The sequence below is a fragment of the Platalea leucorodia genome (assembly GCF_965183815.1).
Source record: "Platalea leucorodia genome assembly, chromosome: 2".
NCBI classification, from domain to species: domain Eukaryota; kingdom Metazoa; phylum Chordata; class Aves; order Pelecaniformes; family Threskiornithidae; genus Platalea; species Platalea leucorodia.
Window position 1 is genome coordinate 30970745 of NC_138824.1, and position 25514 is coordinate 30996258.

General features: G+C 38.4%; 1 protein-coding gene across 1 annotated transcript in view; it reads left to right on the forward strand.

Moving 5' to 3' along the window:
• The first annotated feature begins 371 nt into the window (after positions 1-371).
• RCBTB2 (RCC1 and BTB domain containing protein 2) overlaps positions 372-25514 on the forward strand; it is a 34119-nt gene continuing 8976 nt past the window's right edge. The window contains exons 1-9 of the mRNA XM_082305145.1: positions 372-395; positions 9979-10042; positions 12879-13037; positions 13509-13659; positions 15750-15916; positions 16619-16777; positions 18332-18439; positions 20338-20480; positions 22236-22426. Of these exons, the coding sequence (XP_082161271.1) occupies positions 10001-10042; positions 12879-13037; positions 13509-13659; positions 15750-15916; positions 16619-16777; positions 18332-18439; positions 20338-20480; positions 22236-22426 (1120 nt within the window). The 5' untranslated portion in view covers positions 372-395; positions 9979-10000. The remainder of the gene's footprint in view (positions 396-9978; positions 10043-12878; positions 13038-13508; positions 13660-15749; positions 15917-16618; positions 16778-18331; positions 18440-20337; positions 20481-22235; positions 22427-25514) is intronic.

A 25514-nucleotide genomic window follows, 5' to 3' on the forward strand; every position in this document is an offset into this window, starting at 1 on the left:
TTGTCTCCCTCAAGGCTGTGCTCACTCTGAGCACCTAAGCCTTCCCAAGGCGGCCGTATCATCAGAAGAGACGGGCCCTGGCAGAGAAGATACAGAAGGGGTTCTCTTGGCCTCTCGTCGCCTCAGCTCAGCAGGAGGGAAGCACTCCGGTAGGAAAAAAGCTGCTCTGCAGTCCGGGCCAGCCCCCGCGGGGCAGCCTTCCCAACGGCCGGACCTGGGCCGGGCCCGGAGGCCAGAGGCCGCCGCTCTCCCCGCTCCTGCTGCAGGAGGAGGATCCCTGGGAGGCGCTAGCCCCCTTCCCTCCTCCCCCCTCCCTCCCCTCACCGTTGAGGCGGCGGCATCTTCCCTTGCCTCACTGGAGGGAGGAGGAGCCGCCGCCGCCGCTTGCGGGGAAGGTAAGCTGCGGAGGAAGGGCACGGCCGCCGCCTGCCCGTCCCTCGCTTCGCGCGGGCAGGGCCCTGCGCGCCTCCCCGCTGAGGAGCGCCGAGGCGCCGCGCCCGCTGCCGCCGCCGCCGCGGGCCGGGCGGCGGGCGAGACCGTTCCGCCGGGCGCTGGCGGACGTTCCCGCCCCGCGCCAGCCGCTGGCCGGGGAAGGGGACGGGAAGGGCGGGCGGGGCGCCCCGGCGCTTCCCGCCCAGCGGCCGCCGCCGTTGGCTGTGACCTGCGGCGGGGCGGGCCGCCGCAAGGCATCGCGGGCGCGCAGGGCCCGCGGCCCGGCCGAGCCTCGGCCCCAGCCTCGGCCCCGACCTCGGCGGCGTGGGGGCGAGGCGGCTTTGCTTCCCCGGGCTGCCGTACCGCCACCCCGCCCGCGGGCACAGGTGGGGAGGGCGGGCTGGGGAAGGGTGCGCTCGCCTCTTCTGCCTGTGCTGGGCCGGTGCGGTGTTGCATTCCCCTGGGTTATGTTTCCCAGGCACCTGGTTTATAAATGGCTGGTAACAGGGGGTTTGCAACTTCTGTCAGGGGTTAAATTTGTACAGCTCTGTCCTCAAGTGTGCAGAGCACGTGTGAAGCTCACAGGACCTTGGACAAGCTTTGCTTGATGGCCGGTTACAGTTCTAACGCAGAGAAAGACTAACTTGGGAAACCAAGGGTTGTTAATGTGTGGGAGATGGGAGAACTGCGTTGTATTTCCTTGTGGAGATGAAAGTTCTAATGTTGATGGATAAAAAGAGAGGGCACAATTAGCAAAGGGATTTTACTCCAGGTTATGAATAGACGGTTGTGTTTGTGCACCACCAGAAACCATTTGGGCTGAACTCTGGTGAAGGGTGTGAAAACAGAGATGGAGCAAGGGAAACATGGAGGAATAATGATCCTACCGAGTGCGGGGTAGGAGAGCTAATACTGTCCAGGTACGAGAAATAAATGTGACAGGATGACAGTGGATGTGAATGATGCGATGGACCGTAAAGTAACAAGAAGAGATGGTGAGGATAAAAAAAGAGTCAAGTGTATCATTGCTTTGAGAAAATAAAATTGTAAGAGCTTTTTGATGGTGTCTGCCATAGCCCCCAAGAGTTGGATTTGGATATGGATATCGCTTATTGAGAGATACTATCAGGAATTATGTCACAAGTGGATTTCTTTCTTAGATACAGATAACAGCATCATTTGGGAAGGACATATAGCGATCAAGTTCTTCTTACGTACAACTGCTGCAAGCGTACCAAGTAAGCACTGAATTGCTTTAGACTTGCTCTCAGTATGTAGTGTGAAAAATTCTGAGAAGAGCTGGTTTATTAGTCAGCTCTTGATCTTGGATCACATTTTTAATTAGATTAAATAAATAAGATAGAGGACTAAACAGAGACAGGTTTGAAATTCTCAATTTTAGAAGGCCAAACTTTGAAAAATCAAGAGGATTAATTAGTGATGTTAGCTGCACTGGAGTCCTGGGGGTCCTAGAAGCAAAGAAGGTATGAAGCTGTTTCATGCCAAAGGTAGAATCTACTTGCCATTTATATCCAAAAAATGAGAAAAGGTCTGTTGAAAAGAACTTTTACCCATCTCAAAAAGGATTTTAGAATAACGACTACAAAAAGGACAGATAAGCAAAGAAAAATATAAGAGATAAAGTGCAGTCGCAAAGTAAGAATTGACAAAAGTAATTCTGAGTTAGTTATAGGCAATTGTTTTTTAAAGCTTCTTTAATCATGTGAGTAAAAACAAGAATACAAGTAAGACCACTGAGTGATAAAGTTGAGGTGTAATAACCTGGGCATCATGATGCACATGATCTGTTGAAGTTTCGAGGAGACTACTGCAGTGTTTAAACTTGTACCATAAAGAATAACATTTTCTCTCTTAATTATTTTTTAAGAGGAGTCTAGAGAATAAGTCTTACCAGGAGCAGCTGAGGGAGCTGGCATTGTTTAGTCTGGAGAAGAGGAGGCTGAGGGAAGACGTTATTGCTCTCTACAACTACCTGAAGGGAGGTTGTAGTGAGGTGGGGGTCGGTCTCTTCTCCCAAGTAACAAGTGACAGGATGAGAGGAAATGGCCTCAAGTTATGTCAGGGGAGGTTTAGGTTGGATATTAGGAAAAACTTAAGTCACTGAAAGGGCAGTCAGGCATTGGAACAGGCTGCCCAGGGAAGTGGTTGAGTCCTCATCCCTGGAGGTATTTAAAAGACGGGTAGACGTGGTGCTCGAGGACATGGTTTAGTGGTAGACTTGGCAGTGCTAGGTTAACGGTTGGACTCGATGATCTTAAGGGTCTTTTCCAACCTTTATGATTCTAGGAAGAGCTGGGAAACCTCTATGTGTTATGTTTAATCCAATGCTCTTGCCACTTAACGTTGGTCGGTTCCAGTATCAGAAGATTGTTAAATACCCAAATGGACGGTTACACAGTCATTTACTCACAGAGGAAGTGGGCTAACTTTTCTTTCATACACACATTCTATTTACTATTTTATCTCTCTCTTCTATAACATACAGTGTGTTTTTATGCAGACAGCTATAACTATAAAAGTTTAATCTATCAGAGTTCTCAGGTCCAGATATATAATACCTGTTATGTGTGTGTGTTTATGTAATTTTTTTTTTTTAGATACGCACTTACATATATGTGTTTGATGTGTATACCTAGGCACACTTTGTGTCAGGGACAGATTGCACCATCCTCCCACCCACCGAGGCATTGCATGCTGGGTTCATGGGAAGTGCTCTGGCAAGTGCCCAATATTACAGGAAAGCGTAGCTACAGCCAGGTTCATGCTGGAACCGTGCTAGACATCGTCTTGAAAAAACTTCTCTTGGTGACCCAACATGTAGGCCTCTTAGCTGTGGGCAGGAGCCTTATCATGGACCAGGGCTCCTATGTGCAGAAAGACTGTGCTAAGCTGAAGTAAGCAAGGAATGTAGGAAAGAAAGCCACATTTGGTTTAGTAGTGCTTAGGGGCTTGTTTAGTTTTTTTATTAAGGGTTAGAATGTTTTAGAATATATATTTTATAAATTAAAGGTTTTAGTCTAAATGAGGCTAGAATGACCTTCCTTGGACATCTAAGGAAGCGATTAAAGGTTAGCCCTGTAGAAGCTGTGAATATTTCTCTTTAACAGCTAGAGCGGACTGTGAGGTCAAAGATCCAACAGCTAGACCTGATCTATGGCTCAGCGTTTGGCTGGATCAGGTAACTGCAGACTGCTAAAAATTCAGGCTAGGTCAGATCTACTTAGAGGGGGCATAACAAAATGCGAGGATTTGTGTGCTGTTTTTCTGTTAATGCAGTATAGTATTTATGATTAGGTAATAACAGAAGGGTTCTTCCCTGACATGCTGTTCCTATGGCGTTGAACCGATGTCCAGTCAGGCTCCCACGTGCAAGTGCAATGCCACCTAACATCTGAAACTTGTACGTGGTTTATCCTGAGCAGCTTGATGACCTGTTAGCGTTTCTTAAAATTCTCAAAGCTTTAACATTTTCTGTACCGAGATTCTTTAAGTTTATAAGAATATCATAGCTGTTTCTTTCACATATTTATTGCATTATTTTGAATTATTTTGTTCTGTTACATGGTTAATATTTTTAATAAAGTTCTTTTAAAACCAAATCTTTGGAATACTTTTGTTTCCCTAAAGCCGGTTCCTTGAACTCCTATGTTGGAAGGTCAAAATGAAGAATCAGTATAAGTTTCAATTCTACCAGATCAATTATACGGTAACTTAAATTTTACATAACATTTAAAATAAGCAAGAGCTAACAATTGCATTAGTTGTATTTTATTATGTTTCTGTGTATGTACAGATTACAGGAACTGAAGGGTGTTTAGAGTTTGGCTAACAATCCAGCAAAGAGAAAGAGCTTTTCAAGTTAATTTTCTGAAAATCTTGGATCAGCTGCATTAAAAAATGCAAACAAAAGTTTTTTTTCAGCATCTCAGGTTGGATTTAGGTTACATTAGATTACATTAGATTAGATTTAGATCCAGGAATGACATCCTGTTCCCAAGAGACTGTCTAACAAAATGTTTGATTATTTTAATACACTTCAAGGTCTGGAGATAATGCTCATTACTTTTTTTTTTTTTTTTTACTGCAGAAGTAAACCACTAATTATGTGGAAATGACTCCAGCATCCTCCTATAATGCTTTTCAGCATTGAAGGTAGTTTTTGCATTGTTTCCATAATCTGAAACACTTGATTGCCTTCAAAAGGTATTTTTGCACTTGTAGAAAGAAGTGTAAATATTTTTAAGTGAAAATATTTTTTGATTGACACCTTCTTAACAGGCTTTTTTAGCTGCTGACCTTGACATTTCAGTAAGTCTTATTAGAGGCATAATTTTAGTATAAACTTCATTACTATTTTCTAGTCTTTGTATTTCTGGCTTTCATTACTTTGTTATATAGTTTCTCTTTCATATTAGTTGTTAGTTGCTTTATTCAAATCTTCATTTTTTTTCAGTCAAGTAGGTGGATAGCCAAAGCTTTGAAATTATTTTTTCAGGGTGACTGTAGGGTTTGTAGAATGAGAAAAGAATTTGAGATTTTTTTTCTTCTGCTTTAAAAATTTTCCCTCTGGTGGACAATGATGCATTTTTTCAGTGACTTCCACTCTTGTTGCTCGCAGGTAAACAATACACCATTCTACGTCAATGATGATAATAAATGGCAATTCTAAGGGGAAGAAAAATAATTGGAATAGGAATGGGAAAAATAAAGAAACTAAATATAAACTGTGTCTTACCATCATATAGGACTTTTAAAAGTCCTAGATGATTTTATAAAAATCAATTAGTCAAATTTTCTTGCTAGCCCAAGACACCAAGGTGTTTTTTTTTTGGGGGGGGGGTGAGGGGAAGGTGTCCCAGGAATCTACATATGATTTTTCAAAGCAATTTTGTCACTTAGGGCAGAAATTTCACACCAGACCCTAACACTTATTTTTAAACCATTGGAGAGTTGAAAAATCAAGGCCTCTGTTTTCTTTCCTGTCTTCTCACTTCTTTCAAAACATTTTTCCCTGATGTATTTGCTCTTTATCACAGCAGTATTGAACCTGTACTGAAGGATGGTGCTGAGCATGGGTAACAGAACAGTATTCCCACTATCTTCCTTGCTTTTCATGTGCCCATGTTTTCTTTTGTGTGGTGTTTGCATCTTATTCTTCACTGTTTTTGTTCTTGGCAACCAATTTCTTTTCGGGGGTGATGATGTTACTGAAAAAAAGGCCTTTGCGAATAGATTTCAAGCATCTAGCTCCAGTACAGCATGCTGCCTGTAGTTGGACTTCTGATAACTTCAGTGGGGTCGTGTTGGAGGTCCATCCCTGGAGCCGACAGGTGGAACTGGATGTCATGCCAAAAGAGAGGTGGTGTCTGACAAGATGTTTTTGGCCGAAGTTTTTTCTCTGGAGAAATAAAGCTGTCTTATCTCAGATCATTTCAATTAGAAATTTCTGTAGCAGTTACCTACCTTGCAAGGTCAAGGATGTCAGTCTTTCGGACTGTAATACTCCAGTCTTTCAGAGTTTCTTGGATCTAGCCTCTAAACTGCATGTAGATTTGCTCTTGCAATTAGTAGGCAGCCAGTGGAGCTTGCATCAGGAGCCGAGAAGTCACAGTCTGGTGTCAAGAAGCAAGAAGGCAACAAGAGAAGACTATGCTTTGGTTGGAGATAGCAGTTCTTCAAACAATCACTTACTGTTTCTCAAGGTCTGCAATTTCTTGGTAACGAAAAATGCTGCATCAATGGAAAAATGAATGACAAGCGGAGTTCTGTCAGTTTATTGTCAGCACTGGACGGAGTAGTGACATTTCACTGTTCGTACATGAAGAAGGAAGATCATTTTGAAAATAAACTCATATCTTCCTGGAAAGGGAATGTGACCTGTGCAGTAGGAATAACTGACAATATTACTGGTGTGTCATCTCCTGCAAGAAACTGCTGAGAAATCAAGAATATCAGAGAAGGTTAGATTCCTTTCCTAAAGGTGTCAGCAAGACCCGTTTTTCTGTGACATTTTCCTAATCTTTCCTAAGCCTGTGGTTAGAGTCCTTGGGGAAGAAGCTCCAGACAGACCTTTGATTCAGTAGTTGAGATTTATAAATGCTCAAATTAGGGTCTGTGGGGAGGAAATACTAAGTGGAGTTCTGAAAGCTTTTGTTTGCTTGCCAAGTTCCTAGACAGAGAATCTACAAGAATGTTTACATTCAAACGAGCCAGTGAACCTCTTTAAATATTTAGGATTAAATGGTCTTAGACTGCTAATAGAGCTTGTCTATTAGAACCAGTATTTGTGTTCCTTAACTCAGTCTTACCTGTACCACAGAAGCATATGTGCCTTACCCAAAGACCTGTCATGGTTGGGCTGGAACAAGGGTCAGAACTTCCAAATTCCAAGACCTAGACTCAGACTGCCAGAGTATGCTGTCCAGATTCTTAAATTGTACTTGGATTCCAGATAAGAGATTTGTGAAAGTTTAGTATAAATATTTTTGTATTAAAATGCTGTGCACTTCCTCAAGAAATGGATGTTTACAACAATGAAGTTTTGTCCTCTAGATCTGCACTTTAGAATTTTTTTTTTTTGAAACACAGCTAGTGAAAATGTATATAAAGTTTTAATACATGAGAAATATGTCTTGATTACCTTTTTACTTTCTAAAGTAAGTGTTGCTTTTTTTTTTTTTTTTAAAGATGTAGTGGGTAGCTATTTTAAAGTAAGATTTCTTAGCAATTATACGCGTATTGTAAGATTTAGTAGATGAACAACCCCAATAACTTGTCTGGAATAGCTGGGGTATGTTTTTCTTCTGTACCTGAAGTACTCAAATATACAGTTTTTTATCTTTTAATTTTTGATGAAAATACCTTTTTTTTGTTTGCTTCACTCTATATATACAATGGTTATTTTTCTGAAGGGAAAATTCCTACGAGTAGGCAAATATGAATCATCACTAGTATTTTAAGGGTATACAGATAAGAATGATTCTTAGACAGGCTTAATAATATTTTTTTGTCTGTCTTTATTTTCAGGATCCCAGGGTGAATATGTACTCTTAAATCAATTACAGGTTTTTAGAAAGAACACCTTTGCAGATGCAGACATGTGGCAATCAGTATGTGCTTTTATTAGAATACATGAATTTGATTAAAATAATAAAGTGGTGTAATCTCAGCCATCCCATGTATTCCTGTAGGGCTGCTCAGAAACAAGGTGTCTATGTTTGCAGAACAGCTTGAAGAATGGAGTTGCAGGGTAATTTTCTCTTAGTTATATATAAGATAAAATGTGTTATAACTTTTGACTTGTGAGAACATGTAAGTGATCTTTGCTCTTGAAAAGTTAGGGCAAAACTGTCAGCATGTTTGTGGGACTTTGAAAAAGCAGTGAGCTGGAGAGCCTTCCGTTAGGTAACTGATATGGTCCATCCTAATGTATCTTTCTTTATACTTACAAATAAACTGCTTTTAAAGTCAAACTATGCTTTTGTCTAAATAGAAGCAATTGAATTGAAATATTAGAACTTGAAGAATCGTGAATATCAGTTATGTATCAAATGGCTTGAGGAAGGAAATACAGAATTCTGCATTTATTTAAATTAGAAAATTCATAGTTAATAGTTATTCTCTTGGGGAACGTGTCAGCCCTGTGGGCTGAGTGTAGGCTAAGGATGACCAAGAAGTGGGTAACGTATCAGCATTGCTAGGGAGTGCTGGAAACTGATGCTGCAAAATATTGGATAGCCTTGATGTCCAGTTTCACAGTAGGGCTACTCACGTACTTGAAATTAAATGTTTCAGAATTGCAGCTCAGGAATACAGTCCTGCTCAGGCTGTGGTCATGCCAAAGGCCTTGATTAGGTGAGTTGTTTCTAGTTTAAATAATGTACACAAAATCAACTGGCTGCACTCTTGTTGTTTGAACAAGTAAGTGTGTTGAAGAAAACAACAAAATAACAAATCACTTAACAGCAGGAGTTTAACAAGTTACCCGGTATCCATTAAGTTGTAAAGCTTCCTAAATGGCCATGGGTGCCCATTCAGGGCTCTGTTCAGTTGCACCTGCATAACTGTCTAGTGCCATTTAGTTCTTAGCTGCTGCTCCAGCATGGCACGGATACCCTACAGGTCCTGTATTACATCTGCCAGCCCCGTTTGGTGTTGGGGATCCTCGAGGTCATCTCAAATAGCAGTAGGTGCTAATGTGTGGGCAACTGCATCAGCCCTTCAGTCTTTCCTACTTGAAAGGGAATGTGATTTTGCTTCAAGTTATTTCAGTTTGGTTGTGTGTTTGAGCCTTAAGCTTACAGTCAACGTGGACAAGAAAGTAGCTGGACTTTCACACATTAATTTATCATTTAATGTCTCAAACTAGGTGTATAAAATACACTGAGTGTATGTAGATTTATGGGTTTTGTTAAAGCATAAGCTTAACAGTGTACATATTCAGTATAGTTGAGCAGCAGCAATTGTTTGGTTTTTTTATTTGTTTCAAGTAAATAAAAATAATTTTTTTTATTCAGTAAATGAATCATATTTGCTAAATCATTAACATTTATAATATTTAAATCATATGAATTTCATGTATTCTTTGTCCTGGGCCTAAGTCTTCCAGCACAAAGTCTTACATAAGAGACGTGTTTAGTAGTAAGTTAGGTAGTTTTATAGAGCTACAGTTGATACTTCTTTTAAAGTGTGGTATGCCTCTGAAAAGTAACTAAGTAAAATGGTAACTTCTTGATTGTTATTGGATGTCTTGGATGTTATTCTGACTGTAGTCAGAATTTTACAGACATTTAATCTGCAGTGAAAAGTAAACAGATGTTTAGCATTGCCTGAACCAGTGTACCTCAAAGAAAATGATGTGTAAAAGAGTTGTATGGCTTTATGTTAGGAAATAATTCAAGGATAGTAGAGTAGTGCATATTTATTTGGGAAGAAACATCTGATCTGAAAATCTGTTTCTATTGATGATGCATGTCATAGAAATTATACAAGTCATTTACAGGGCTGGCAATATTTTGTGAAACAGACTGAATGTTTTAACAATTCTCAGTAAACCTGAAAAGACCCAAATGTTTTTCTAACATTGGTTTTTAGAATGGAACTGGAATAATTGAAGGCTTAAACCAGAAATGAAAAGCTCCAACCAGTGTACTTTGCTGAAAGAAATGTCTTGAAAAATTATGTCAGCAAGGTTCTAAATTTATTTTTACTGCAATAAAAAGACATTGGAGTATTGTGTTTAATAAAACTTCTTCCTTTCCAATCACAGTCTGATTAATTTTACTACTTGTTTTCAAAAAATGTTTTGTCCAAGAATTATTTGTTTAGGTAAGAATACAGAAGAGCAGAGTCTGTCTAACTGATCACTGTACAGTTGAATATAAAACCAAAATTGATGGAGCTTTGTGTTTCTTGTTTTCTCACCCTACAGAAGCAAATGGTTCTGGCTTAATGTTCAGTGTGTGTAGTTCCATAAAGTATTGCTGCAGTGATATGGTGATTTTAACCACAGTTTTCTCTCTGCAGGGGGACACAAGCACAAATCCATATGGAGGATGAATCTCCTCCTTCTCAAGGAGTCAGTGTCAAGGTCAGAGTGTGAATTTGTATTGAGAATTCCGTACTGCTCTACTCAAAAGGAAGAAGCTTGGTTCCATTTAGCAGTAGCTTAGTACATGCTAGTAACTTTTAAGATAAAGAAAAAAAACAAAATTATAGGTAGGAAAATGATCCTAGTGAAAGAAATGTTGCTTATGTGATCCACAAAATATTAGAAGAACAATATATTCATTTTAATTAGGTTGAATTGCTCATTTGGCTTACAAGGCTTGTTTAATTTAGTATTAAGTTCTAAAGTTACATGTTCCAGCCTAATGTTTCAACAACATAAACTTGTTAGAATGAGCTTCTGTAGCATAATTTGAAGTAAAAACTTCCTCCCATTTTTCTCATTTATTTTCTTTGAAAGCTCTGCATGTAAAACTTAATGAAACATCATTCAGAATTTGAGCTTAATGATGATGCCTTTTAAGGTGATCTGTATGACAAATAAAACTGAATAATCGGCTTTCACACTGATTGCTGAGGTCAAATGAAGTGTCGAAGTTTTAGGAATTCTTGAGGCATATCTGATACACCTTTGGGATAGGTAGCTGGACCATATGAAATCTCAGATTCTGGTGTAACTCTGTCTTTCATGACTTTGTGGAATATAATGAGGGGCTGATCACTTGTGCGACATAAATATTGGCAGGCTGATAGTTCAAGCTGGTTTTTGTATTTTTGGGGCAAAATATAATGGAGAAGTGTGGGAGGGGAGAAAATCTTGAAAGATGTCAGAATATCTCTTACTGAGTTGATTGCAATAATTCCAGAGGCAGGATTTAGATTACGGATATTTTTTAGTCTGATGAAGTTTGTTGTTATTTCTTTTGGAAAAAAAAAAAAAAAAAAAAAAAAGTGTTTCCTTGGGTGCTTTTTATAATAGTGGATTTTTTTCCTTCAGTGTATTATTTTAGCGTTAAGAAGTGCTACAGTTTGGGTTTTTTTAACCTGTTAATTACGAGGGTAGAACATGAGTGCTTTGTAGGAGGTGTTTACAGAAAAAAACTTTTCTATTTAAGATGAATGTGTTCTGACCCACTGTGCACTTGGAATTTAGAACCCACATTTTAAAGAAACCAGTATGTTATTCCAGTAAGGGAATCTGTACAATTGAAGGACACCCTGACTGTCCTTTTGAACCTCAAGCTTCATCAGTCTTGTGGGATGCAGTTTTGTTGATGCAATTGGAAGACTAGTCTGTGATGCTTTCAGTATTCATTATCACATTTTAAAAGTGCCTAAAATCCTTCAGAGAATTAATGCTAACTACTTGACATAAAACAAATTGTTCTGTGAACAGCAGATGAATGAAGCCTGATTCCATATGGATTCATGTCCTTTGTCTCTTATAACCCTGCTATGTGTCATGGAGGACAGCATTTGCTAGGACTAGCTTGGACCTACTAGCTTGCTGACTTATTTCGTAACGCACATGTCTGATTGTCCAGCTGCCTGCTGCCAAATGGATTGTGTCAGTGGAATCTTACTTCCCTTTCACTTGCAAATTTGGCTGAAATTGGTCAGTTATTTGGTGTGAGGAGATGGAGAAAGAACTATTCTGATGAAAACCACAGCTTTTCTTTACAGAAGATGACCAACCCTCCTTTCTCTTCCTCAGAAGTATACTATAAAGAAATGTGTGATTAACTGCTCTTTGTTTAAAAATTTTAATTCAGGATTTAATTTAGGGATTATTTCTTTAGTTTCAAACATTATCTATGTTTCCGTGTACATTTTTTCATAGTAAGTGATACTAATCAAAAAAGCAATATCCTTATGACTGACATAACATGCTTCAGACTCCAAACTAGAATTTATTCACATCTTTGTTTCAGTCAGAGGTAGAAAAAATTATATTCTATAACAGATCATTTTCTAAGTCTGCTACTTGCTAGAAATAAACTAATGATGCAGTCCTCACTGTTACGGGGTGAACTACATAATGTCTGTGATAGGCAAAATCTGTTCTTGCTTACCTTCTGATCTGGCAAGTAATGCTGATTTTCTTTCATATCCAGAGCCTGTTTTAATTTCAGTAAAGAAAATTTGATGCATGCTCCATGCAAAATTTCCTATTAAATTTTGATACTGCAACATTTTTCTGATTTATGCTATACTAAAGCAGTAGAAATGTTGCATGAGATTCAGACATTATCTTGACTAGTTTTAATGTGTGGCGAGATCTGTTTTTCTTTAACTATAATCTTGTCATTTGTCCTTGGCTAGGCTGGAAAATGCTCAATTATCTTTTTGCTTTTATTATATGTCTACTTACATAAAATGCAAATATTCTTGAGAAGTTCCCAAAGATTCAATAATTGTTGAAACACAGAAGTAAATTTCAGAGGTAAAGGAGAAAGGAAAAAATTTCTCACACAAATGTGTATATTTTTCAAAGATAAGTGTATTCTTGGGCAGATTTTTTATGGTTTCTTCTTTTAACAGTAATGTTAGCACCAGAGGAAAAGACACAAATTATTTTCAAGTTTTGAATGTATACTTTACACTTTATATTAGAATCCTCTACCGTGAATTCTGTAAGCTAGCAGTTATGTTGTATGAATATAGTGAAAATACAACCTCACCATTTAACTTCTTATATGATACTTTTCTCCATGCATATAGATCCTTTCTTTCTCGATCATGTTATAGTTTGTTTGTTTATTTTAATGGCTTCCCTCCAAGTATTGTTCTAGAATTAAAATACTGGTTTGTGGTTGAGAAAAGATGTGGTGGTGTTTCTCTAAATTTATCCTTTTTACTGTGCAAAGGTATATATTTCTCTCTGTCTAGGTATTTAATATAATTTTTTATAATATCAGGTCTTGGAGGCAACATTATTGTCAGCCCTGAAGATGCTGGATGTTGGAAAATGGCCAATTTTTTCTCTCTGTTCCCAAGAAGAGCTCAAGTTAATTCGTCAAGCCTGTGTATTTGGCAGTGCTGGTAATGAAGTGTTGTATGCGACTGAAAATGACGAGGTATTTGTCCAAGAGTGTGTACGAACACGACATATTTAGTCATTTATGTATCAAGTTATTCTGAAAGTCAGTACCATGATAGTATACCTAGAAAAAGTTGCATGCAAAAATGCCTGATCATTTTGATTGCTACTAAAGCGTTTTCAATTCAAATTAATGGCTTCCTACCACAATCAGAGGATAAAGAGAAGATGGAGTTAGACATTTCTTGGAGGTGCATAGTGACAGGGTGAGAGGCAACGGACACAAGCTGGAAGATGGAAAATTCTGATTCAGTATTAGGAAAAAAAAAATATGATGAGTGGTTAAATCCTGGAGGAGTGGTGAGATCTTTTCCTTGGAGGTGTTCAAGACTCTGCTGGACATGGACTAATCTATTTAGACCTTTGTTGAGCAGGGGGTTGAACTAGTTGACCTTTGGAGGTCCTCCATTCCAACCTAAATTATGATTCTGTGATTCTTTTATAACAGGTCTTTGTGCTTGGCATGAACTGCAGTGGGTGTTTGGGAACAGGTGACATGCAGAGCACTATTGAACCAAGGAGGTTAGATTCTCTATGTGGCAAAAAGATAGCCTGTCTGAGTTATGGAAGTGGCCCTCATGTTGTTCTTGCTACAGAAGGTAAAGTATGATCTGAATATTGCTTTTTCAGATACGTCCACTTTAATTAGTCTAGCAGGTGTGAAAGGTCTGTGCTGCTAACGTAAGAGAGGAATTGGGATAGACATTTTGGGCTATCAATCAAGTCCAATATATTTTCATTGGTGAACATGACCTGTCAGCTAGCTCTGTTCATAACTAGTTCTTTTCAAAAGTTTTTCAAGCTCTGCTTTGATCTCATTACTACTTTTAGAAGTTTTTTTTTTTTTTTAACTTGCAGTTAGGTTTGGAACTTCTGATTGCTTTTGAAATGCATTAGTGGCTACATTATGCCCATATGTTCTTGTGCCAACGTTGTCCTTTAGCTAAAATGCATCTTTTCCCTCCTGTACCTACTTTTGGATGTGCTCTAAAGACCAGTTTATTGCCTCTCAGCCTTTTGTTTTCTGTTGTCTCATTGGCACTCTATTATCCACATCATGCTAGTGGCCCTTCTGTTCATAATAAAGTACATTATTCTCAAAGACAAATGACTAATATGTTCCCAGTGAGGTTCTGTTACAGCCTGACTGATGATGTTAAAATTTGTCTCTCTTTCTCCATTAATGAGAAGAAATCTTTTTGAGTAGTCTAGATTAGATGACTAAAGGTAGGTGAGGGGAATTGTATTGTAAAAGTGTGACTGCTCTTTATATTCAATTACATTGCACCATTTTTTCTAGTCTTCAGGGTAAACCATTTTGGATGCTTTTTATATATGCGTCTGTGTTCTTCTGAGCTGTGTTGCTGGCAGGTCTCACTGACACTCTCATACTCCTTACCCACATGATGAACTGAAGTATTGCAAAAGAACAGGTCCAGAACTGATGCTTGATGATTTTTACTCATAACTCCATTTGCATTAGTAACTTCCATTCAGCACAGCCTCTTTTAACCTACCTTTCAGACAGCCCTTATGTATTTCACAATTCTTGTGTTAATTACTGTCGTTTCCAGTTTATGTTGCATGTTTCTATGTGGCTGTTTCACTTGTTTACTGAAATTTGTATTCTCATGTTGGTGAAAGGAAGAGAAGGTTGTTTGCTTTTGACAGGATAAAGTCACTAGATTTAACGTGTTATTGTAGAGAAATATTGGTTTAGTGTAGCGCATGTTGCCTTTGTAGTTCTGAGGGAACCCTTCTTAGGGATAAGGAGTTCGGTGATCTCTTTAGAAATCTGATGGAGTTGTATGTCAAACCTAGCTCTCCTGCAGTAAGAGTGTAATTTAGGTTTAGAAACGATGATGATAGACAAGGCCTGCACTACCATAACTAGAGGACATTCTATTTAAAGCAGATGGAAGAAAGTGAGTACAGAAAGGTGTTAGCTCCATGGATAACGGGCCAATATATGTACATTAAAGAGAATCAGAAGTACCTGATAATATCTGTACTCCAGTGATTGTAAATGCTTGGGAACTGCAAAAAGTGACCAGGCTCATTTTTCCTTTAAACAGCAGCTTTTTTTCTATTACCAGTTGGAGACAGAATTTTGCACTAGGTGGAACATTGGTCTAACCCAGTCAGACATTTCTCGCATTCTTAATTCTACTAGCATGTTTCTCAAAATACAGGACATGAATAGCATGTTTAAATAATAAGAAAATAATAGTATGTTTATTAATAAGTAATAATAAGTTTTTCTTACAAGCATCTTCATCTATATTATAAAGGAATGAAAGCTTGTTATTTGAATTTCCCGAAGTGGGAAACAGTGCCAAGGCACAGACAAGAAATTTTGATTGATTGTCGGTAACGAAGAAATTGAAATGGGGACTCCTGGCTGTCATTTCATCCTTTTCTTTTCTGTATTGCACTATCTCCTTTCTTTTAGCTGTATGATTTCCTTTAAGATTATGGTTATGCTATCCTTTTGGATTTGTGGTCAACACTATGTGAAGGTAGCATTGGTATGTCCGTAGGCTTAAGAGCCCCAAAGGGCATATATATATATATACACACTTAAATATGTATATTGTTATTGAATTTGACTTTTCAGTTTGTAATTTTATGTTGTGTGCTCATTGGAAAAATAAAGATTTTAAAACAGCTTTTTACATTTTTATTATAGAAGGAGAAGTGTATACATGGGGTCATAATGCTTATAGTCAGTTGGGCAATGGTACAACAAACCATGGTTTCGTTCCCTGTCAAGTCTCTACTAACTTGGTGAACAAGAAAGTCATTGAAGTTGCCTGTGGCTCTCATCATTCTATGGTGTTAACGTCTGATGGAGAGGTGAGAATAGCTGGAATAAAACTCCCTTTTCTCTTAATGAAATTCACATCTGTGAGAAACAAGAAAACATTCTGCACCTAGAGCATTAGACCTTGCTTCTTGCTATCCTCACAGTGCTGATGCAACACAAATATTTGATAAAAATGGAAAACCTGGTAGGGTCTAGCTGCTTTGAAGTGCATGCAGAACACTGATTTTTGTGCCACATCTGCTTATAATAAGAAATTACAATTTCTTTGTAGAGGGCAGGCAGTTCCTTCCTATGCTATCCTCTACTGTAAATGCTTAATGGTGTTAAAGCTGACATTAATGTAAATCATGTTCATGTAAGGAGTTCTACCCACCGAAATAAAAAGTTTTCTGTCATTTACTTTGAGGTGCCATTTGTGTCCAGTTAGCCATTCTACTCTGAGTTCTGGAAAACTAGCAATGAATTCTTCCAGCATTAAGGCAACTGTCATGTTGCCTCTTACCTTTGATTGGAGGAACATAAAAGAATGGAAGATATAAATATTATGAGTGGCATATTTTTGATAGAAACAATTAAATTGTAAACCTATGTATCTGCCTAGATCTTTAAAAGAATACATCCACTTGAACTCAAAATGTAATTTTTTATGCGTATAACTTTTTTCTCTCTTGAATATGTACTTTGAACTGTATGTTATATAGCCTTCTTTTATGACAATTCTCTTACAACAGGTATACACGTGGGGTTATAATAACTCAGGCCAAGTTGGATCTGGTTCAACAGCTAATCAGCCAATTCCTCGAAGAGTTACCAGCTGCCTACAAAATAAAATAGTAGTTAATATAGCTTGTGGACAGATGTGCTCTATGGCTGTGGTGGAAAATGGAGAGGTAAGAAACTTTAAGTGAATTTTCTGACTTATTTTGTGTAATAGGATGGGATGTAGATAATTTCAAACCTGTCAGTAATGAGCTACTACTCAGAAAATAAGTATACCTTTCCAGACTCCCTCAAATCTACCTGCTTATACTGCGTATAAAAAACTTTGTTGTAAATTATCCTGCACATTCTGACATACTTAAGCACATATTCCTATCCATGCTGATTTATGGTTTCCTCTTTAGAAAGGAGGTAGAGTGAAACAGGGAAAATTGTTCACTAACATTTGGTTTATGGCTTTTTGATTTATGAGATTACTCATAAAATTTAGCTATTACTTTGTATCAGCTATTGAAGTTGGCTTTGAATTGAAGGAATTCAAGTATCACATTTCAAATGTACTTGAAAATAGAGTTCTGAAGTAAAAATAGCATTGTGAAGGTCATGAGATTTTTACAAATTTTGGAATTAAATCATATGAAATCTATATATGTATACTTAGCATTTCATGCTAGCTTCATTTTCTCTATGTAAAAATAACTAAGTTTGTATCACTGATCTACTGATTTTTAAAGCTAGTATATTCTAGCAAAAATGAAAGTGCTGACTAATACATTATCCCACTGCTGTCTTTAACATTCATAGAAAAATAAATTATTGTCTGTACTAGAGTCTTAAGTATCAAGAATGTGAGAGTAATCAGTGAATGCTGTTTTAAATTTCAGCGCTCATATATGCACACTTGTTCTCAAGAGAAAACAGATAAAATAAAAATACATTGCATATATTTGTTTTACTGCAGTACCCCTTGAATACCTCTCATTTTTTTTATCCTCATTGCAAAGATACAAAGAGGTTGTAGTGTTCTTGTTGTTTTAGTTCATATGAGCTGAAGATTTGGGGCAGCCTACATCCTCTCTAGCTCCATCGCTCCAAGCATTTCAGTTTACACCTAAGTAGCTCTTGACTGTTTGCAGTAGAACATATGTCGCTGAAATTATCAGAGCTCAGTAGTTTCCCTTTTTCTTATGTTCAGCGTAAAGCTGTTAACAGCCTACTCAAACTGTTGTGCATAGCTTCCAGTTTATACTTGTTTTAGTGTGTTTTCTTTTCTGTTGGAGGATTTTTGAATGAGAAATTTGCTTTTTCAAAAAGGAAAGTATTCATGCTGAATTTGCTCTGTGCTGGGAAACAGCCATATGAATCACTTATTTTCTACTCTTAATATTAAAATATTGTAGTCTTACATAATCTAACTCTTAAAGAGCAACATGAATATGGAGGTTTAGAATTTTAGATAAGCATGCAGCTGGTATTTTAAACAGAAGCAGCATGCAAAATTTCTGGTACAGAAAAACATACACGTGTGTGTGTATGTATGTATGTTTATATAGGTATGTATAATGTGTGTGTGTTTGTGTGTATCTACATATAAAGTACAGATCCTAAGGCGTGGGGACGGGAAATATTGAAGAAAATTATTATTGTAACTCTGAAATAGTTATATTGCTTTCAAAAGAAGTAGATAGTAGCAAACAGTTAAAATCCCTGTCTCTGGTTTTAAGGTCTATGTCTGGGGTTACAATGGTAATGGCCAGCTCGGACTGGGCAGCAGCGGCAATCAGCCAACACCATGCCGAATCGCAGCTTTGCAAGGCATTCGCGTACAGCGGGTATGTGTGTGATGCTCCATGTCAAACCCTTTATGAACAGCTGGAAATAGGCTAAGGCATATTCCACATTTATCTCTTTGCTTAAAGTGGCATTTATCAGAATAAAAACATGTATCTTAAAATGGACCTCTGTCTGTAGGGGAGAAACTGTGACCCTGTGGGAATTTTGCCATTGACTTCAGTGAGGTCAGGATTGTGCTTAAAGAGGACTAGGGCATTAGAAACGTTTGGTCATTTTTTTCCTGGGAAACTTAATTAAAAAGAAAATTCTGTTATTTTAGTAAATAAGAAAGTCTTCTTAGGCTATCCCATTCTTCATTAACCCCTGTCTTCTTTTCTGGGAAAATGCTGCAGTTTAGCATTTTGTCTTTCTGGCAGACTGAATGTCACTTTTAGAATTGCAGTCCAGCCACAGTGACTAACTGGTGTTTGGAGTCTGAACAAATTGTCTCCGACTGCTTTTGGTCAACAGCCGGTGTGATTCCATGGTTGGTCTTGATCTTGGGTGGTTATTACACTTTACCAAATAATTGGGCTGCCATCGGTGTAACTAGCAAACTGATAACTTCTTTTGACTGATAAGAAATATTTAAAGTAACTGCAGAACTGATACTGAAAGTTTTTAATTGATTTATCCAAAATAGGGGATACTGTCAGGAAAATGACACGTTCTGCTAGAAAACATTGCTTTTGTAACCTAGTGAAAATTTACAAGAGTGTTTTGAACTTTGGATCCTATTTATTACATTTACTGTGGGAAGTTATGGATTTTTTAAAATCTTTAAAAATAAACTAATTTAATTACATAGTTTTACATTCAGTTCCTAGGATGTAGACAGTAGCTTTGCTGGTAACAACTGCTGTTGGAGAATAATGTAATAAAGCTGTTATTATTTTCCCCTGTATTTATTCTCCTGTTTAGAGAGTATGAGTGCTCCAGTAAGTTTGACTCTAGACCCTATTTCCATCCACTTCATAGACCTCCAATCAGTAAATAACTTAAGGATTTGTTTCATTTAAACCACATCACTTGCTTCATGGATGTCAGTGGACTACATGTACTTATGGTATATGTGCTTTGCAGATTATATAAAGATACGTGAGAGAGTTTCGCACAAGGTACATTGGTTATTGATAGCCATCTAGCTATGACCGGCTACATTAACTCATGCAGAGCAAGACTGTTGCTGGTAATTTTGCCACTGTGTATCTGTATGTGGGGCATGTGCTGCACATATAGATTGTGGAGTGGATATTGAAGCAACCTTACGCAGGGTACCTGAGGAGGCAGCTCAGCAGGACCGAGTGGGTTTCCACATGAGGATGTGAGCTGACACAGTTGTGTGCTGCCATCAAGTTGGAGAGTGTCATCTCTTCCCTCTCTTTCCTGGCTGGCTGCTCCTGTTGCTTACCTTGTGTGGGCACTGGTGGTCCTCAGGGCCAGCTGTGGAGAGTTTCCCTCCAGTGGTGTAAGTTATAGAATCATAGAATCGTTAAGGTTGGAAAAGACCCTTAAGATCATCGAGTCCAACCGTTAACCTAGTACTGCCAAGTCCACCACTAAACCATGTCCCTAAGCACCACGTCTACCCGTCTTTTAAATACCTCCAGGGATGGGGACTCAACCACTTCCCTGGGCAGCCTGTTCCAGTGCCTGACTGCCCTTTCGGTGAAGAAGTTTTTATACCGCCAGTTTTGTCAAGGGGTCGAGTGCTTCCCTCACCTCACCTACTTTGCTTGCCTGTTTAATAAACTTATCTGTATTTGTAAGTTTTGTAATTTTTTACACTGGTATGGAATCAATAACATTAATGCATAGAGTAACATATATCTGTCTGTATTAACTTTCTCTTACATAAAAATGAGATTTTTTTTTTTATTATTATTATTCCTTATAGGTTGCCTGTGGCTATGCACATACATTAGTGCTAACAGATGAAGGCCAGATTTATGCCTGGGGAGCCAATTCATATGGCCAGTTAGGTACTGGGAATAAAAGTAACCAGTCTTACCCTACAACAGTTATCGTGGATAAGGACAGGTAATACTTACAGTCTAGCAGTCAGACATTAGTTGGCATACTCTCAGAAGAGCTACAGAAAATTATGGCATTTTTAATCTGTTTTTTGGAGGAAATAGCCTATAATTTTTTGCAATGGTTCTTCTGCTAAATGTGAACAGAATTTTCACTGAAAGTGCTTGCATCTGCCCCATAACCGTTCTTGTGAAAGAGAAACTGAATGCTCTGGGTAGCCCGAATGTGCTATTTTCTGCTTTGGCTCACACTGAACTTTATAGGCCTTAATTGCAGTTTCTCTTCAGTGGTGTAGTTTCATTGTTTGAAGTCAACAATAAAAGGTTTATTGTCTCTGAATATAAATTGTATTTTAATATGCTACTTTTGACAAGAAGTACACACACAAAAAGTGAAGAGTGGACATCTGCAATTTGTGTTATTTCTGCTATTAAATCCAGCTCATAACCCAGGATAAAGAGAAAGGGAGAAGCTGTTGCCTGAAAATTAAGCTTAGATTTTTACAAGTTAAATATTTTCCTGTAAGTCCTTGATGGGTAGTGGGGCAGTTATTTCTATTGCTAATGTAAAGCCATATATATATGTAGCCAGAAATTTGAATCTCTTCCTTACCACTGAGGTCTTGATTTTGGCCTCCTGTTGTGAAAAATAAGAAAAGAGGGATGTTAAACTTTTGTCTGTGTACATTATTGTAAGGAAGAGGCAACTCCTCTCTGGTGATGAGCCATGGCCTGTTTTCGAATGTTGGTATTTCGTTATGTGTGTTTGTGCTTTTGCTTAAAATGTAACTGAACTTTTTCCAGACACTTTGGCTGCAGTTAAAATGTTACCACATTTTAATACAAATTTTAATGTTGTATGCTGCCTTTCCTTTTTGTTGGCCAGAATATGCATTCCTGGTGTCAATGAGAGTATTACCTCACTAAAGCCTGCAAGATTTGTACATACAGCTTTAAACAAGTTGTTTCCCAGCTATTTTCCCCAGGCAGCTGGGAAAACAAGTAAACAAGCAGCAGTTCAGACTGCAAAACAGTGGATTGTGCAATGTTGTAACAGTGGGAGTTTTGAAATCCTAAATCAACTTTAGGATTAATGAGACAGCCTAACACAGCTAAAATGCACTTAGAAACAGCTTTTAGTGCTGTTTGGTTCTAATTTTTAGTTTTCAAAATGAAAGTCTGTTAAACGTAGGTAATAATAATTGTATGAGTGATGACACTTCAGTATTTTAATTAAAAGAAGTATGTTTAAATTGTTGGTTTATAACTGTTGCCAACAAGCAAGCAGGAAAAAGGTTTTTTGTTTGTTTTTTTTTATTTTTTTAAACACTTCCTCATTTCTTTCTTCATCTTCTCCAAGCACCCCTTCTCTACAGCTTAATACAGCCACTCACCTCACTGCTGAGCACCACTGATGACATTCAGAGACTTGAAACTCATCATAGCTTGCTTTGAGGGAGCTGAGGTGGTCAGTAGAGCATGTGCTGCAGCAGATATACTTCTCTGCTGCAACAGTGTCTCCTCACTCCCAAGATGAAGTTTTTCACTGAGAAACTTTCTGAGTGCACACTATTTGAAGAAACATTGATAGCCCTTTTAATTTTGCTACGTATGATAGGAAAACATTCTTGCAATTGGAAGTACACGCATGCTTACAAATATGTTTTGCACCAGAGAAAGACAGGAGATAGTGAGCTGCTTCACTGCATTTTGTTCTTACAAGAGTGACTTGCGTTTTTTCTTTGTTTGCTTATAAATTCAGAGTTATAGAGATTGCAGCCTGCCACTCTGCTCACACGTCGGCTGCCAAGACCCAGAGCGGCCAGGTGTACATGTGGGGCCAATGCCGTGGGCAGTCAGTGATCCTTCCCCACCTCACTCACTTTGCCTGCACTGATGATGTGTTTGCTTGCTTTGCTACCCCTGCTGTTATGTGGCGCCTTCTGTCAGTAGGTGAGCCTAAATATTTTTTGTTTTGACATCTTCTAAATAGAATCATTAGTGCATAAGACAATTGCATGTATTTGAAGCCTAAACTTAGTTTCTTGCAAAAATCTATACTGGGAAGCATAATCGTAATCATATATTACGAATGTGTAAATGGTAATATGGCATTGTAAAAAATTGCTAAGGCCTGATGGCAGTGCTAAATGACTGTCTGTTTTGTTGATGTGGCTTATTTCTGTGGGGAAATGCCTTAGGTTTGGGGAGGTTTTTTTTTTGTGTAACCACTGCATGTTACTGTACAATGGCCATGGGTGGAGAAGCTGAGTTTGAATTTGGAGACTTGAGGGAGCCATGCAGAACATTTAGGAACCCTGAAGCTTTCTTTGATGTCCTTAAGTAGACTACTAAGAACGAGGGAGCCAAATTCCCATGTTCAGAATTGGCCACAGGCACTTAAAGTCTTATCACAAGTGATCGTGACCTGGGCTTCTGAAGAAACAAGTTACTGGATCTCAGATATTTGATTAACATTAAGGTCTGTCTTGCTGGCCTTAACTAGAAAGAGTTAAGCACATAGCATTGTTTAACAGAGAGTTCATTCTTCAGCTACAAATTCAATCCCACATTGGTTGCTAATAAAGTTACTGGTTTTGCTGACCTAATCAAAGATGAGACTCTTGGGGTTGTCTGTAGGTGTCATCTGGGAGCTTAAGCTAAAAGCTGGAATGCAGCAACTTGTTAATTTGTAATTTGAACTGTATTGAGTCCATCATGCTTCCATTCCACTTCTGTACTGCCTTTGTAATTGCTTTTGTATTGCTGTATGCTTTTGCCTGACAATTGTAGAACACTCTTTGCTCCCTTAGTGCCTTCTGGATGCCAAGGTAAGGAAATTATGTTAATAGTACTCATATTTCAGCTTTGAGAGACTAGGGGATTAAATGGAGAATCCTATTCTCAGGAAACCGCTTTGCGGAAATTCATGTTTTATGGCACGGTCCAAAGACCCCCATTTGCTCTCAGTTGTGCTTTCTAGGGTGGCTTGTTTAGAGCTGTAAGATATATGCTTAATTACTGTGGAAATTCTTAATATTCTTAATGTTTGCCTACTACTAATTAGATGTAAATTGTGTTACTGCACTAAAATCCCAGGCAATGGGGTGTTTCATTCCATGTAAATATGTGTTTGTCAGTTGTGAGTTCTACATAAAAGTATCTGTTCTGATTTTTCTTCCGTGAGAACTGGTTATTTTATGAAGGAAATGGGACATTATTAGTATACGTAGCTTAATCATGAATTCAGTTATATGTGTCTTCTTATGTACATGAGCAGGGTTCTGGGGCTTTTAAGCTTCCGTTTCTTCTTGCTCAGTTAAAATATTATTTCATGCTATCAGAATGTCCCCTCCACTTTTTCTCTTGCCTTTTCTTCTCAGTTTAGTGCAAAGTATTGAGGAATTTTTCAGAGAGTGGAGGAAAGCAAGAAGCAAAAACTGCCTCTTTCCTTATTTCGTTCCTCATGGAGAAGACAACTGCTTGAGTGAGACTGAAACTGTCTGTTACAGTTTTTCAGTGCTCCTTTCTGCAAATTCACCTTTTCTTACCTTCTTTTACAAATGCTGGTTTAGGTCAGAAATGCTGTTTTAGGTCAGCTAAGAGAGTCCTGAGTGGGATTATGTATGATCATTCATGTAATTAACACCTTTATGCTGAAGACTTCCAAGTAACCCATTTATTAATAAGCATATTGCTCATTAATACTCATAGATATTCACTCTCTTTAACACAACGTGGTTATGACTACATTCGTAACTATTTCCCAACATATCTTTTATCACCACCTTCATCGTCACCATGAACAATACACCCAGCCTCCTTGCACTGCTTCACACCTTGGGAGTCATTTTTGACTGTAGCAGCTCCTTTTATTTTTATTTTTTGACCTTGACATCTTGGTCCTTTTGGAAATAATATTGGTACAGTGTTGCAACATTGTACCGAAGCACAAGGTGAAACCTTACAGGAGGAAAAGGTTATTTTATTTTTAAGCAGAACTATTTTCCGGTGCACTTTCAAACCCACATTCTCATATGTGCCGCGTGGTCTGTGCAGCGTCCCAGCACTAAAATGTGTATTCAGGTGGTCTGAGCAGGGTTCCCTGTGATGACACAGGGTAAAGGATGCTGGCTACCAGACCCTCATCATGTCTCCTGGATTCCTTTTAATTAGATGACCATGTGCTCGTTTCAGATGTGCCTTTTTGCACACTCTAGGAGCTGAGAGCGACTAGTTTCTCCATCGTGTCCCACCTTGGTGAATCATCAGGACTGACTCACTGCTGTTTGTCTCCTGATCTAAGTGTGCTGAGAATCATCAGGCAGCTGCATCCTAGGATCTTAACATCTGCTGAACTAGGTGCCATGGACAGCTGCCACGCTTACAGCCCTTTCCCGTCTCTTGTAATCTGGTGCTTCCACACCCAGGCATTACCCTGCACTCTCCGTTCGTGGCAGTTCTAACATTTCTGTTGCAATTTTTAGCACTGACTGCTAAGGAGTTTTCTTGGCTTTGTGCCTTGTCAGTGTGAACTGCCTCTTCACTTCCTTCCTCTGGTTACCCCTTCACTGCTGTAACAAATAAAAGCACCTATTTTCCCCTCTTAAGAATTTCCTAACTGAACCCCACTATATTCAGCTTACCTTTGCTAGCTGTAGAAGTCATCTGGAGATGCATATTGATGGACATCTGTATTGCCAGTTAGCTTTGAAGAGAGATATGCTTCACAACAGGATAGTGCAGGATCCTTTGAACTATTACAGCAGAGCTTCAGCTTTGCATTGGTTGTTAAAATCACTATATTTATTCAGATAGCAGAGGTCTGAATAAATAAACCACATCGTACAAAATAAGAACTAACAAAGTATTTTACAGTACCATTATTTCAGAAGGATTTTTTATTATCATTACATTGGCTTTCCTCCCTCCCGATCCTTTTACCTGTAATCCGATGCACTTCGATAATTATTGCCCTAATTGGGTATACCAGAACATAAGTGACACCCTCTAAATGAAATGGAAAATAACTGTGCTAAAC